At 37.8% G+C, this 13,907-nt stretch overlaps 1 protein-coding gene across 1 annotated transcript in view; it reads right to left on the bottom strand.

Moving 5' to 3' along the window:
* Positions 1-13,508, bottom strand: part of PTCHD1 (patched domain containing 1) — a 69,483-nt gene extending 55,975 nt beyond the window's left edge. Inside the window, exon 1 of the mRNA XM_056793358.1 lies at positions 12,511-13,508. Within this exon, the coding sequence (XP_056649336.1) occupies positions 12,511-12,861 (351 nt within the window). The 5' untranslated portion in view covers positions 12,862-13,508. The remainder of the gene's footprint in view (positions 1-12,510) is intronic.
* Positions 13,509-13,907: the final 399 nt, after the last annotated feature.

Raw genomic sequence — 13,907 nt, 5'->3', positions numbered from 1 at the left:
ACTCAAGAGTCCCTGAAATATCTCTAATTGTTCTTTGCATTGATGCAAGTAAAGTAGAAGGGGGGAAAAAAACCTTGAAAACAGAGTTTTCAAGTTTAAAAAGAAAAGCAACTCTCACCTAAGAAGTGTTTATATCATTTTTATATAACTTTATATCATTTTGACATCATAGTGGGGGGGGGGGAGAATCTATTATAGCTTCCAAAAGTATTTCATTTTAAAAAAGCAAGTAGTGAGATCATGTTGATTTTATAGGAATGTTGGATTAGTGTGTACAAGGAAATAATCTTCATCCAGAAGTGCTTCTAAGAGAAACAGCATGAAATGAAACAATGGTTGCCACTCATATTGGGTTATACTATTACTAGTTCACATTTATATAATATTTTAAACCTGATAAAGTTCATTTTCTCCACAGCTAGCCTATTAGATAAGTATTATTATTATTATTCCCATTTTACTTATGGAGAAATCGAGACTTAGGCTGAATGACCAATCCATTGTTTGACAGCTAGTCAGAATCAAACCTAGCTCTCCTGACCCCACTTCACCTATCATTAAATCAAGGGCTCCTTGAGGCAGGGACTGCTTTCATCTTCCTTTGTATACTGAGCACTTAGCACAAAGTCTGGAAGAATTGGTGCTTAATAAGTGCTTGGGGATTTGTCTTGCCAATACTTGAAAGTGATGCTTGAGCAGAGTGCACGTTCAGGCAACTGCAGGGAGCAGCCAGTCAGACAAAATCTCAAAATTCTAGCATAAGTCTTCATAGCTTTCCATATCCTTCCAAATCTCTAGGCTCTTCCTATTCTTACTCATTAAATGAAGATGGAGGTAAGGAAGTGTAGCAAACATAGTATTTCTCAATCTTCTAAGACTTTTAGGCAAAGCTATACATAATATAATAAAATGAAATATAGACAACAAGTCATCAGTAAGTAGAAGGACATGACACATATGTGGTGATTACGTAAAGAACAATTTGAAGATGATCGCTGGAAATTAGATTTTTAAAAAATTGATATCAATGACAGTGACCAATGGGAGAGCACAAAGTAATGATCTGGGAACATAAAATGACTACTTTTTTCTATGACAAACCAATTAGCATTTATTAAGCCCTTAATTTGTGCCAGATACAGTACCAATTGCGAGGAATACAAAAATAAGCAGAAATAAAAACAGTTCTTGCTCTCATGAAGCTTAGCTTCCAATGGGGAAAGACAATCCCTAGCAGATGGAATTTCCTTCTCCCTAATTCAGTATTTTCTGATTATCTTTTTTTTCTGTCTGTATTGAATCCAAACCCATTCTTTAGCCAGCTCCTCACAAACATGTACTTGCCATTCCTTTGCTAATTGTCCTTCATCATTGACTTCCAGTGCTGAGATGGCAGGTGAATTCCCATGTTATTATTTTTTGTACTTCATTGCTTGGTTGAAAATTGCTTTCTCATAGCTTATCATCATCAATCTTTTAATTGCTATATCTTTTAAAAAGCTTTTCTTGGTGTGTATATGTGTGTGTGTGTGTGTGTGTGTGTGTGTGTGTGTGTGTGTGTGTGTAGCATGTGAAATAACTGACTAGCTCCCTTCCTGAGATACTGTCCTCTAACACTTAGTACAATTCCTGGAACACAGTAGGCACTTAATAAAATTTTGTTGATGAGTTTTCATGACAATTCTCTTTCCTGGTTATTTTGCCTGTTTGGCTATTCCTCAGTATCCTTTGATTTATCATTATCCTTATCCTACCCCTACCCCCCTTATATGGGTATGATTCAGGACCCTTTCTTAGGTACTCTGTGAGCTCTCCTTTCCTCTCTTTTTGTTCTTTTCTTCTCTCCCCTTTCCCTCCTACTCCTGTCTCTTTCCCTCCACTTCTCCTATCCTCATTCTTGGTGATGTCATGATCAGGGATCTATTATTATCTGTGTGCAGAAGACTAAATGATTCCCAAATCTAAATACTTAGCCCCAATTTCATTCCTATCCTCTAATTTCACATCTGCTGGATATCTTCATAGGCATATACTATAGACCTCAAACCAAACACGTCCAAAGCATAACTCATTATCTGGTCCTTTAAGTTCTTCCCCTTCCAGCTTCCTTATTTCTGTTGAGATCATTAGTATCATTCAAGTCATTCTGATTCACAACCTCAGATACTTAGTTTCCTTCACTTCTAATATTCAGTTTCCATGTCTTCTAAATTCCATCTCCATAACAGAGATGATTAACTTGGGGCCCATGCAATTTTTGAAAAAATGGCATTTCAATATGATTATTTTCAATTTAAATATAATTTTCTTTATAATCCTGTGCATTTTATGAATTTTAAAACATTATTCTGAGAATAGATTCATAGACTTTAGTAGCCTGACAAAAGGGTCCACAATACAAAAAAGGTGAAAGAGCCTTGCTTTGGAATCTCTCATTTCCATCCCCTGCCACTTTAAATAGTCACTTGTGAGTGAGTTAGACCCTCTATTTGTTGGTCAGCTTTTCTAAAATGAAATTTTTTATTTAATTTTTTTAATTTAAAATTTTTTTCAATGACCCAAGTGTGCATTATAGCATTCTGTTAATAAAAACATGTTGGTATATGTTATGATGTAAAAAAAAATCAAAGCAAAGTGCTTGACTATCTGTCTGTCACTTATAGTACATTTTCACCTCATATTACTTTTAAGAGTTTAATTCAGACAATTTGGGAGACAGGGAAACTTCTTGGTGAATCTCATTTTAGGTCTAATTACTTATGGATTGTGGTCCCTGAAAAGGGACAAATGTTGAGAAGTAAGAGGGAATGCTAATGGCACAACTGATAATTGCCAGAGTCAGCAATGTCAGTATAACACTTCCCAGTTTCAAAGGACTTTACAATGATCACTTTACCCAGTTCTCCTAATCTCTTACAATCTTTACTACTCTCTTCCTTTTGAAGTACTTGTAGTTCTTCTTATGTTAGGAAGATTTCCCAAAAGGAAACACTGTTCTAATATAAATGAAGTGAGAGAAGAGTTTGATACGGCTTTCATATAATTTGCAGGAGAATTACTTTTTTTTGGTTTGACATGAAAGAGAACCAAATAGTACTTGTGCATACTGGGACAGGGTAACAGGGCTGTTCATTTAAAAGGTGCTTCTCTGTGCTAAAAGTAGACAGTTGTTTGTGTTGCAAAGCTCTATCAAGCATGGAGATTAGATCGTAAACCATTAGAAACCATCATGGTGAGAGGGTATACGACTCACCCACCATCACATCATAAAGAACTTTCAAAGTGAGGAAGGAATTGCAAGCTCAGCAGTGAGATGAAACCAATAGTCTTTAATAGCTCAGATGTAGTCATTAAAGACTAACAAATAGCTCATCTGTGAATTGAGGATATAAATTGAGCACCCATTATGGCCTGTTGGATCCAAAAATGCCTACATATGTATTTGCTCAACAGGCTATAATGACTAAAAGAGTGGTTCCAAAGAGTAAATAATTGGCATTTTCAAAATAAATTAAAAGAGACCATCAAATAAATCTTTGTTCAAATTGGTTATTTGCCAGAATGGTATATTTAAAAACAAAAACAAAGCTCAGAAATTCAAGCTCAGTCAATCAACAAATATTGATTTGTTGATTTGCCTACTATGTGATAGCCATTGTTCTAGGCACTGGAGATACCCATCCCCTCCACCCCCAACCCCAATTAAGGCATTAAAAATTGGGGTGGATTTGAGGGAAAAAAAAACACACCAAAACTCCAGGAAAGGATTATTATGCATTAGAGATGGTCTGAACTTTGCTGTCCAACATTCTCATTGGTGTAAATTCATCTGTGTATGGGTCTTCCTTTGAGGTCCGATTTAGGCATCATTTCCTTCATGAAGCCTTCCCTTATCTACTCAGCTTGAAAGTATTCTTCCTTTCCTCAGATTTCTCAGAATCACTGTTTGAATCTTTCTGCTGCAGTTTCCATATTTTTATTTTTATCATAGTTTTTTATGTACATGCTTTATCTATCTTTTTTTGAGTATAAGCTCTTCTTCTCTCTAGTATGTAGCCAAAGAATAGACACATTAGCTATTTATTGATTAAAAACTTAAATTTGAGTCAAATTTGTCACATTACTTTTGTGACTTTAGGCAACTCTTTTAATCTTGTTGACACATAGTTTCTTTGTCTATAAAATGGATGTGTGGACTCAGGTGATTTCTAATGTCTTGCCCAGCTCTATACTTATGTATTAGTTTGTATAGTTTCATATCAAAAAGAAAGAAACTGACAAAAGGCAGAACAAATCATTAGATAGAATGGAATTAAGATGTATCATTTTATACTTGGGTCTTAGAGTACTGTATTTTTCACTATTTTTTTTATATTTCTTTGTATATAAAAAACACACTGAGTAATATTTTTCTCCAGTAAAGCAATTCAAAAATTTCAAATGAATAGTTAAATTTTTTGCTAACACACACAATAATCAATTGATTTTTTTCTGATGTAAATATTACATTAGTCCTCAGAATGTGTATGACCTAGTTGCTATTAGCATATTGGTTATATTGTAGAGGGAAGGAAATTAATAAAAGAAAGGGCTAGTATATTTGTTATAAATGTTGTTTTTATGAGAAAATAGGATAATATGACTTTAGCTTTCTGGTTAGATTTCTTCCTATTTTTGTGTCAATGAAGTTCAAATAGTATCGCTGTTCACTTAAAAACCAATCCAATATTTTAAGGAACCAGTTTGAGTATAACATACATAATTGGCACTAATTGAGGTAAATTTAGGTAATCCAAGAAATAGAGAGCCTTAAAATCACTGGCATTTTGTTTTAAAATATTTTTTGTTGACTTCTGGTGTGTGTACCATATTCTCATTCCCTTGAAGCAAAATAGAGAAGTACTCTGGCAAGACCTTATTTAGTTGGAGATGGGAAGCTGTTGATTTTCCCTTTTGTTCGTCATTGATTATCTCAAATACTCCCTGGCAGAGGAAATTATTGAGTAGCCTCTTGAAGATTTCATTATTTTTTAGTCTAGACCTAAGATTTCATTGATGTGAAGGTAACTCCTTAGTAAGCAAAGCATCCACATAAATCAGTAGTAATTCACCAGTAACCTAGGGTCTTAGAGAGTTTTTGACCCTGAGAAGACAAATGACTTCTCAGTCACACAGCTAGCTGGTGATAAGAGCCTGGTCTAGAACCCAGGTCTTCCTGATTCCAAAGATGAGCCTTTATTCACTGCACAATGCTTCTTCTCAAGAATTTCCTCATATGTACATATGAATTGAGATGTCAATAAACCTTTAAAATAAATTGTAAATCACCAGTAAGTTTGAAATTAAGATTTACTATAGAAATTAATCCACTAAAGCCAATTAAGAATAATTTGTATTTGGGAATAATGGCTCCCTTCTAATAGATTTTCTCTTCCAGGGTGCAAAATCATAAAAATTCCACAGTAATAATTCAATGACATTGGATTCTAGATGGTTTTTCTTGCCAGTCTGTGCTCTCATCAGACAGAGTTGTATTTGACCAGGATGTTTATACAGAAAGAGAGAGAGCAGTAGAGAACATTTTTCACCTACAATCAACTAGCCAAAAATTATTGTTAAGTACTTATTTACTATGTGTATGACACTATGCTAAGCTGAACTCTGTAGGGAGGTGTGGATATAAGGCATAGTCCTTCAAGGAGATTTAATTTAGTTGATGAATCATACTTAACATGTAGGAAATAATACCATACAATTCAAAACTATGCAATCAAGTACAAAGTTGTTTGCTATCTTGCCACATATAAATTGTAAGCATTGTAGGAGAGAAAGTAAGGGAGAGTTCATGGAATAGGTGAACTTCTGACAGAGTCTAGAAGAAGATGTAGGATCTGCCTAAGTGGAATGAAGAGAGGAGGACATCCCAAAGGAGCTGAACAACAACAGCAAGAATCTGGAGATAGAAATGGTCATGACATGTTTCTGTGGCTGAGAGGATATCCATATGACTAAAGATCATTAGAAAAATTCACCTCATTTTACTTAGTCAGAGGAAAGAGTGGCTAGATACCTATGACAAGCTGGAGGGGGAGAAAGAGGGCAATAAAAAGAGAGTGAGGGTTGGTTATAAGCCAAAAGCACCATCAGCATTTGTTAGTGGAATAAAAATACCCAGCACTTTGTCTAGGCTGACCAGTGAAAGCTAGGACCCATTTTGGGATAATCTTCAATAGAACTGAGAAGTAAAGTGAAAGGTGATGGTTTATGGAAATTAGAACTTTTCTTTGTTGTTGTTGCCATTAAAAGATGACAGAATGCTGAAGAAATTCCATAGTTGTGAGAGTATACAAGTAATGCTATATTCTAGCTGGGATGATACCAGAGGAATGGCCAATTTATTTCAAATGCTATCACAACCTAACCTATAGTAATATATAATTCCAAATATTTATTTACTCTGTTTTAGAGAATAAATCTAAAAGCACAGCCTGAAGGTCATGAATAAGAAGGCAAAAACTTCCTAATATATATATTTTTTTTCTCTTGAGACACAAAAATGCAGCAGTTTGCTCTTTGAAATATTTTGTTTGCCCTTTTCTCACTTTTTAAAAGCAACTACTGAATAGATACTGAACATTATAAAATGGAGGTCAAATGCTCCATTTCTTCACTGGGCCTGGAGTCAGGAAGACCCAAATTCAAATCCAGTCTCTTGCATTTACCAGCTTTGTAACTCTGGATAATTTCCTCCCAGCATTGTTGTGAGATTATATCTATAAAATACTCAGCACACTGCCTGGCACAGTAGGAATTACATGAAAGCTTATTCCTTTCTTTCCTCCCCATGTCCTAAGTTGTCCATTTTTGAAAATTTTTGGACCTAATTTGACATAAATGATAATAAAATGACAGACATTAAGAAGGATGAATTCACCCCCATCCAATAGCTGAAGTTTGAATTTTGGTTTTAATGAACAGTTCTATTAAATATTTTATCAAATTGGGAAATCTATGTACAAAGAATTGGTTTTGCATGGGAGTTTCAAGTCACAGAACTGAGTTGTGCTCCAGTGTCAGATGCCAGTTTAGTCCGGAATTGGGTGTAACTCACAGTCTTCATGAAAGGAAAAAGAAAACTTATATCCCTTTTAAATTCCTATTTAAATTAGTCTCGAAGTGTGAATAAAGTACAAGTAGAAATGGGCTTGGGGCTATAAAAGTCATAAGCTTAGAAAACTTGGGCTAAATTCTTTCTCTTGCCTCTACTTATATGTCTCCCTGATTAACTCAGCTCAAGGGAACAACACTGCTAAAGAAGTTAGACCATTTGTCACCAGATAATGCATCACAAGGTCCTTTGATGAAAACTCTTCATCAGTGACGCTGGAAAGAAAACAAAACTTACCCACCTATCTCCACTCTTGGTTGCACTATTGTTGCCTGGCAAACCACTTGCCATTCATTTGACAAAGGTGAGAAATGTTTTATGCTGGGTGGATCATAAAGACTGTTTACTACACATGAGACCACTCTAATTTGTAATTCTGCAATAGATTCTCAAAGGCCATTCACTGTCAGTTCACATTCTGTTAAACTAGATCCAGTTTTCTTGGTGGATTTGTTGTTTTAGAGGACTCTGGTACCATCATACTCAGAAGATAAGGGAGAAAGCTACAGAATAGAAAAGGAAGATGGTAACAGCATTCTAGGAAATGTCTAACTGAAAAACTGGCCACAGTCCCATAGGCCACAGAGCAATATTGCCACTTGTATGTTACAGCACTTTATAAAGACAACACATTATAAGCACTCCACTATTTTACATTTTAGGTAAGAAGAGCTGTGGTGTGAGGGGGAAAGAAGGCATAAAATAATGAGGTGGTCCCCCAGCACTAGTAACCTATCACCAAAGAAGAAAAACAAATAAAATAAAGTAATTTTGATTGAGATAACAGTTATTATGAGGAAAATACAATAGGAATGAAGGATACTAAAGTAAATTGCTTAGTTTTTGCATTAAGTGCTGACATGATAGGCGAAAAAAACCTGAGATCTTTAAATAGTTTCTTACCAACTACTGTGACTTAGTTACCTTGGCAAGTATGTGTTTTTTTCTTTAAAGAATGATCTTAGCAACTCAAATTAGAATATAATATTTTTTCCTTGATTTTAGTATCTATAGAAATAAAAGGTTTAGGTGAAATATATGATCAGTGTGTTGGCATAAAAGATGTACAGTGAATAAATGATGGATAGGGTGGTAAGAACTTCTGATGGGAGAAATATGACATTCTAAGAGATTATTCAGAAAAAGGCATTTTGGCATTTTTCAAACAACAAGAATAAACTATTTAATACTGAAGAAAAACAATTTAGATATTATTTGACGTACAGAGGCAAAAAAAGGAAGTAAAACATTTTAGAATGAAAAAGAATTTTAAAAATGTACTATAGTCTTTTTAAAGTTAATTAGTAGTCATGAATATGCACTTCAAACTCACCTAGTTACTTGGTTTCTGCATCAAGACCTGAACATCCTATGATAAGTACAAGTGACAGCCTACAAATTTTGGGAATGTTTGACAATCCATGAATTTAAAAAAAAATTACGTCTACAACAGTTTCATGTAGGAAAGGTGATTTTTTTTGTGGGTGGATACAAGATATTTAAGTTTTTTGTGCTGGTTTTGATTGACATCAAAAAGAATCCTTCTCCCATATGTATTTATTACTTTCTTATTTTTTATTAGACCATTGATACAGAATAGAGTAGGAATATTTTCTCAAATATTCTTCCAATTGGAAAAAGAAAGTATGGTTAAGCCAGTCAAGTTGTTTCAACTTGGTTTGTTAAAACTGTTTCATTGGACTTAATTATAATTATGCACCATTTGAAGTAAGTGGGAGATAAGACTTGGAAAAGACAGTCAAAAGATTAATTCTCAAACCCTCCTTCCTATCACTAAATGATGCTAGATCTTAAATCTTTTGAGAGATTAATGTATTTAAATCCTTTTAAGTTCTGTTCAGAAGAAAGTACTAAATAGAGATCAACTTAATTTTTTATTTGAAATTCAAATATTCCAAGATCCACATCTAAGATTTACTTTCTATTCTTTCACTTGATTAAATGTTTTTTCTCCTTACTCCAAGCAATCCAAGTTTTATACTATATTGCAGCTCCTTGTCTTATGGCTATAAGTAGAAACATTGAGAGAGAGGATATGTATTGCTAGACCAGTTTTTACACCAAAGAAAACAGGATAAGTGGTATAAAACTGCAAAGATTTGGGCATTTGATTTTACCTATGAATAGACAGCATTTTGAAAATAATTTTTTTTGTTCTCACTTTCTGTTACATTTTCTTTTTCCTCAATTTATTTTTGTTATTCCCTTCCTCCCTTCCTTGCTTTCTTGCTTCCTTGCTTCCTTCCTTCTTCACTTGCTAGCAAACATTGAGTCTGAATAGTGTGTGGAAAACTGTGATTTTCCCACAAAAAGTAAATTTAGTGGCCAGAACAGTAGGTGTATTTATATGCTGAGAGAAGGCATCCTACTGTGAATACAACTTGGAAATAGCATATTCTATCACTTACTGCTTTGAGACATCTCAGTCTTTGGTTAGCCCTGGATGCCATCTTTAATCTAAAATAAATAGTTTTCTCTTTATGAGCAGAAATGTGGCCCATGTAACTAACATGTTATGTTATTTTATAAAGTTAGCAGAATGGAAATATGGCCCCATAGAGTATTGATTTATATTAGTCTTTGTTTAATTTTGAATCCAATCTTGTTCAAACAGGAAGAAACCATTTACTATTTTGTATAGTGTGTACTCCACCTAGATGCTTCCTGAATGGTTATTATTGTTCCTACCATTATTAATTGTATGCTTGTATTATCAAAAACAAGGATAACAGTAAAAACAATTACTTTTTTGATACTAATAATTCCTGGTAATGACGTAGTGTATATTCTTGTTATGATGGCAAAAAAAGAAAAAAAAAGCTGCTAAGTACAATCTTCCTTCTGTAAAGGCCCATTTCCTTGGAACTCCCTTATTCCATACCCACTAAAAATGAGTATTTTATGTGAAAATTAAAAAAAAAAGATAAAGAATTCAAAAATCTAATGAGATTCCTCTGGATGCAAACTATTGATCTTACAAAGTTGATAAACTCTTTTTACGTAGATTATATGATGGCTTTCAGAAAAAAATGACTTCTTGTCACTATAAACCTCATTTTGATTTTTACCAGGCACCTAGATATTTTAAAAAATGATTTGAATTCTTCAAAACAATCCCTAATTCACCCAACTGTCCTTTACTTCTAGCCTTTATCCAGACAACCACAAATCAAGCAAACTGAAAGCAAGTTCAAATATTTTTCTTTGAATAAGGTTTTTCTGCACAGACAACTTCAGCATCAAATCAGTGAAAAGAACTGAGACAAACAAGTATTTGATGTGCCTATTGACTTCCCATTAACCTTGAGAGTAAATGTAGCTATGGTCAAACAAAAGAACATAGTGGTGGGATGGTTAATGAACAAAAAGGTCTGATAAACTACTGAATCAATAAATACAAAGGGATGGATCATTTAGTACATTAGATCAGTCATCTATCAAAAAGTGAGGCAGCATTTCATCTTTACAAAACTTGTTCAATTACAGTTTCTGGATAGCTATGACACATCTTTGCTTAAGTTTTCTTAGGGAAATATTTGGAGAAGTGTTTTGTGTTAAAATATTTTTAGTAAACTATTGATAAAACCATATGACTTTGGAAGTACAATGATGAGAACCAATATTGTAAAATTAATGTAATTACAGGCCTGTGGTGAGTGAATCTGTTCATAATAAATTTATGTGCCATTCAAAAATATTATGACCTAACAGAAGGAAGAGTTCCTTATTTCAGTGAGACATTCAGATTCCCCTCATTAGCTACTTACTGATTGCTGATTGATAATGTCAACAAACAGAATGAGAAAAGTAATATATTAGTGTAAAATAAGCTTGCCTTCCCCTAGGGAGTTAGTTACAGAGGAAGGGATAAAGAAAAGCCAATAAACACTATCAGATTTCTTTTTGAATGAAAGGAATGCCAAGAACCTATGAGACTATAGTTAGATCTTAATCAGAGACTCATATTTTGTATGGCACATTCCACCTCTGAGTGCTCACTGATTTCCCCTCCCCCACCTCCATACCCTTGAGTTCCCCCATAAAGAACATGCAGAATAGTACTATAAATTATGGATTCTGATGGGTCATATGCATCATTTCCTCTTTCATCTATTATAATCTTTTAGCTCACTGTCCATACTGCCTACCCACATATCTCTTCTTAGAAGATTTCCTAAAGTTATCACCATTAGCTTTGGCAGAAGACCTAACAAGGCTCTTAAGATCTGTGACTCTAGTGTCATTACAAGATACAATTCTTCTACATCAGAACCTGATTTATCTTCTCTTTACCTCTTACCTGCCCCCCCCCCCCCAACCCCAAAGCACAGAGGACGTTAGATTAAGTCTTGATGCCTCCTTTCAACAGGTTTTGGCACAGTGGGGGAGCTGGAGGTAAGGGGGAGCACTTTGAAAGAGGAAGAGGCTTTACAATTTATGTTAACCATTTTCAAAAACCTCAAACAGACAGTTGATCTATGTGGCAGGAGCCAATGCTTTGGCCTCCCTTACCCTCTAGTCTGACCACTAGAAATCTTATGATGGGAAGACTGATCCTCTTACAATCTCCCCATGCAGTTTACACCTCCTACTCCAAACTCTCCATTACCCTCCCACACGAAACACACAGAGCAGGCAGTATCTTTCAAAGACTCCCCCAGCAATACTTCTGGGAGACGGAAGGAGAGAAAAGGTTGGGAGTAAGTTGTTAATATTACCCAATCTCTGCCCCCATTATCTTTTAAGGGCTCAGAGACTTTTGTACACAAGTTATTAGTCTTCCCAACATATTTCCTCTTCTTAACTAAACAACCCTATCGTTATAAGGACCAAAACGCATCCCCGCCCCCTAACCAACAAAAACAAGCAAACCACACTGCTGCTGCTGCTGCTGTCTCCACCGCCGCCGCCCCAACTGTTGCAGGCACCAAGGGGCGGCGGACTGGCACTGCTGTGCCACAAACACAGGACGCTCAACACTCAGGAAGGGGGAGCCCCAAGAAAGGGAGGCAGGCAAAGCAAAGCAAAGCAAAGCAGGAGAGCCCCTCAACACCTTCGGCGGTCTCCAGTGCAGCATGTGTGGTGGGGGTTGGAACTAGGTTCGGGCGTGTGCGTGTGTATGTATATGTATATATCTAAGGGAGACAGGGACAGGCATAGGTGTGTGTGTGTGTGTGTGTGTGTGTGTGTGTGTGTGTGTGTGTGTATAGAGGTGATGCTTATATTCCAGATGTACCCAGAAAGCCCAGTAAGAGCAGCAGTCACAGAGGGAGCAGTCCGCTTGCCTGACCTCCCGCGTCTGGTCCCCAAACCCATTTTACCTTTAAGATCAGGTCAGTGTGGTGCTGGTCCAGCATGTTCTCCTGTTGGAAGGAGGTGATGATAACCCGGCCGTAACGCCCGGGAGTCTGCAGGTCCGAATAGAGCCGGTGCTTGGAGCGGTTTACCGGGAAGAGACTGTTGACTAGATTCCTCTCGATCTTGGCCAGGCTGTGCTTGGGCGCCAGCAGGTGTTCCACGTTCTCCTCTATCTGGTAGCGGCTGAAGCTGGCCCCCAGGAGGATGGAGATGAGCACGGGGGCGGAGGCGAAGAAGACGGGGTGACTGGCAATGAAGTGGCCGAGCCGGGAGAAAGACGTCCTCAAGCCTCTGTGCAGAACCTGCCGCAGCATCCTAGTGCAGAGGGAGCGCAGGAGGAGGACAAGGCGCACGCACGGCTGTGGCTGTGGTTGTGGCTGTGGCGGTGGCTGTGGCGGTGGAGGTGGTGGCGGTGGCAGCGGCGGGGGTGAGATCTGAAGCTCTCTCGGAGCCCGGTCACAACCATCGGGGAGTCCCGAGCAAAACCTCGGGAGAGTCCCCGCCGGGAGGGAACAGACCCTCCTCCCTCCCCCCACCCTCCCTCCCCCAGTCAGGCAAGAAATGCGACCCTCCCCCCACACACCCTTCCTGCCTCCGAACCCCCTACTCCACCCTCTATCTCCTTCCCCCTCCCCCCCACCTCTTCCCAGCAAAAGGGGTTCGGGGTTGGGCGGTTGCTGCTGCTGCTGCTGCTGCAGCTGCTTCCTTCCCCTTCAGCGCTGTCGGGCCCTGGAGAAGTCCTCCCGGCGCCTCATGATCTAACTTACCAAACCCAAATGCCATCGAAGGGGGATGGAGACAGCGACAGCAGCAGCAGCAGCAACAGCAGCAGCAGCAGCAGCAGCAGCAACAGCAACAGCAACGGCAACAGCAGTAGCACCAGGGAGACGCTCGCAGGAGAGAACACGAGGGAGAGAGAAATCCAGGCTACACCCAGTCCCCTCCCCTTCCCTCTCCACTCCCCCTCCCCCCGCCCCGCCCCTCTCCACGCCAGCCCCTGTCAGTCCAGGCAAAGGGAGGCTGCAATAAAAAAATAAATAAAGGGACCTTGTTTTCAAAACAAAAAAGTAAGAGTTACGATTTGGAGACCTCTGGTTTCCGTGAGAGACGGGGGAGGCGAAAGGAGGAAGAAGAGGAGGAGAATGAGGAGAGAGAGCAAGCTCTACCCCTCCACCTCCCCTCAGGTAGCAGCGAGGAAAGACATGTTTGTAGAAAGGGAGGGGAAAAAGGGGAGGGCGAGACCAGAGCCCCAAATGCAAAACAATCTTTCTGGGGGAAAAAAGGGCAGCCTAACGAAATCAGAAAGGCTTGGAGGAGAAACTCCAGGGTCTGCCTGTTGTACGTCCAAGGAAGACCTGGA

The sequence above is a fragment of the Monodelphis domestica genome, chromosome 4, assembly GCF_027887165.1.
Source record: "Monodelphis domestica isolate mMonDom1 chromosome 4, mMonDom1.pri, whole genome shotgun sequence".
Lineage (NCBI taxonomy): Eukaryota > Metazoa > Chordata > Mammalia > Didelphimorphia > Didelphidae > Monodelphis > Monodelphis domestica.
The sequence above is the reverse complement of the archived record's forward strand: the minus strand, read 5'-3'. Positions and strand labels throughout refer to the sequence as shown.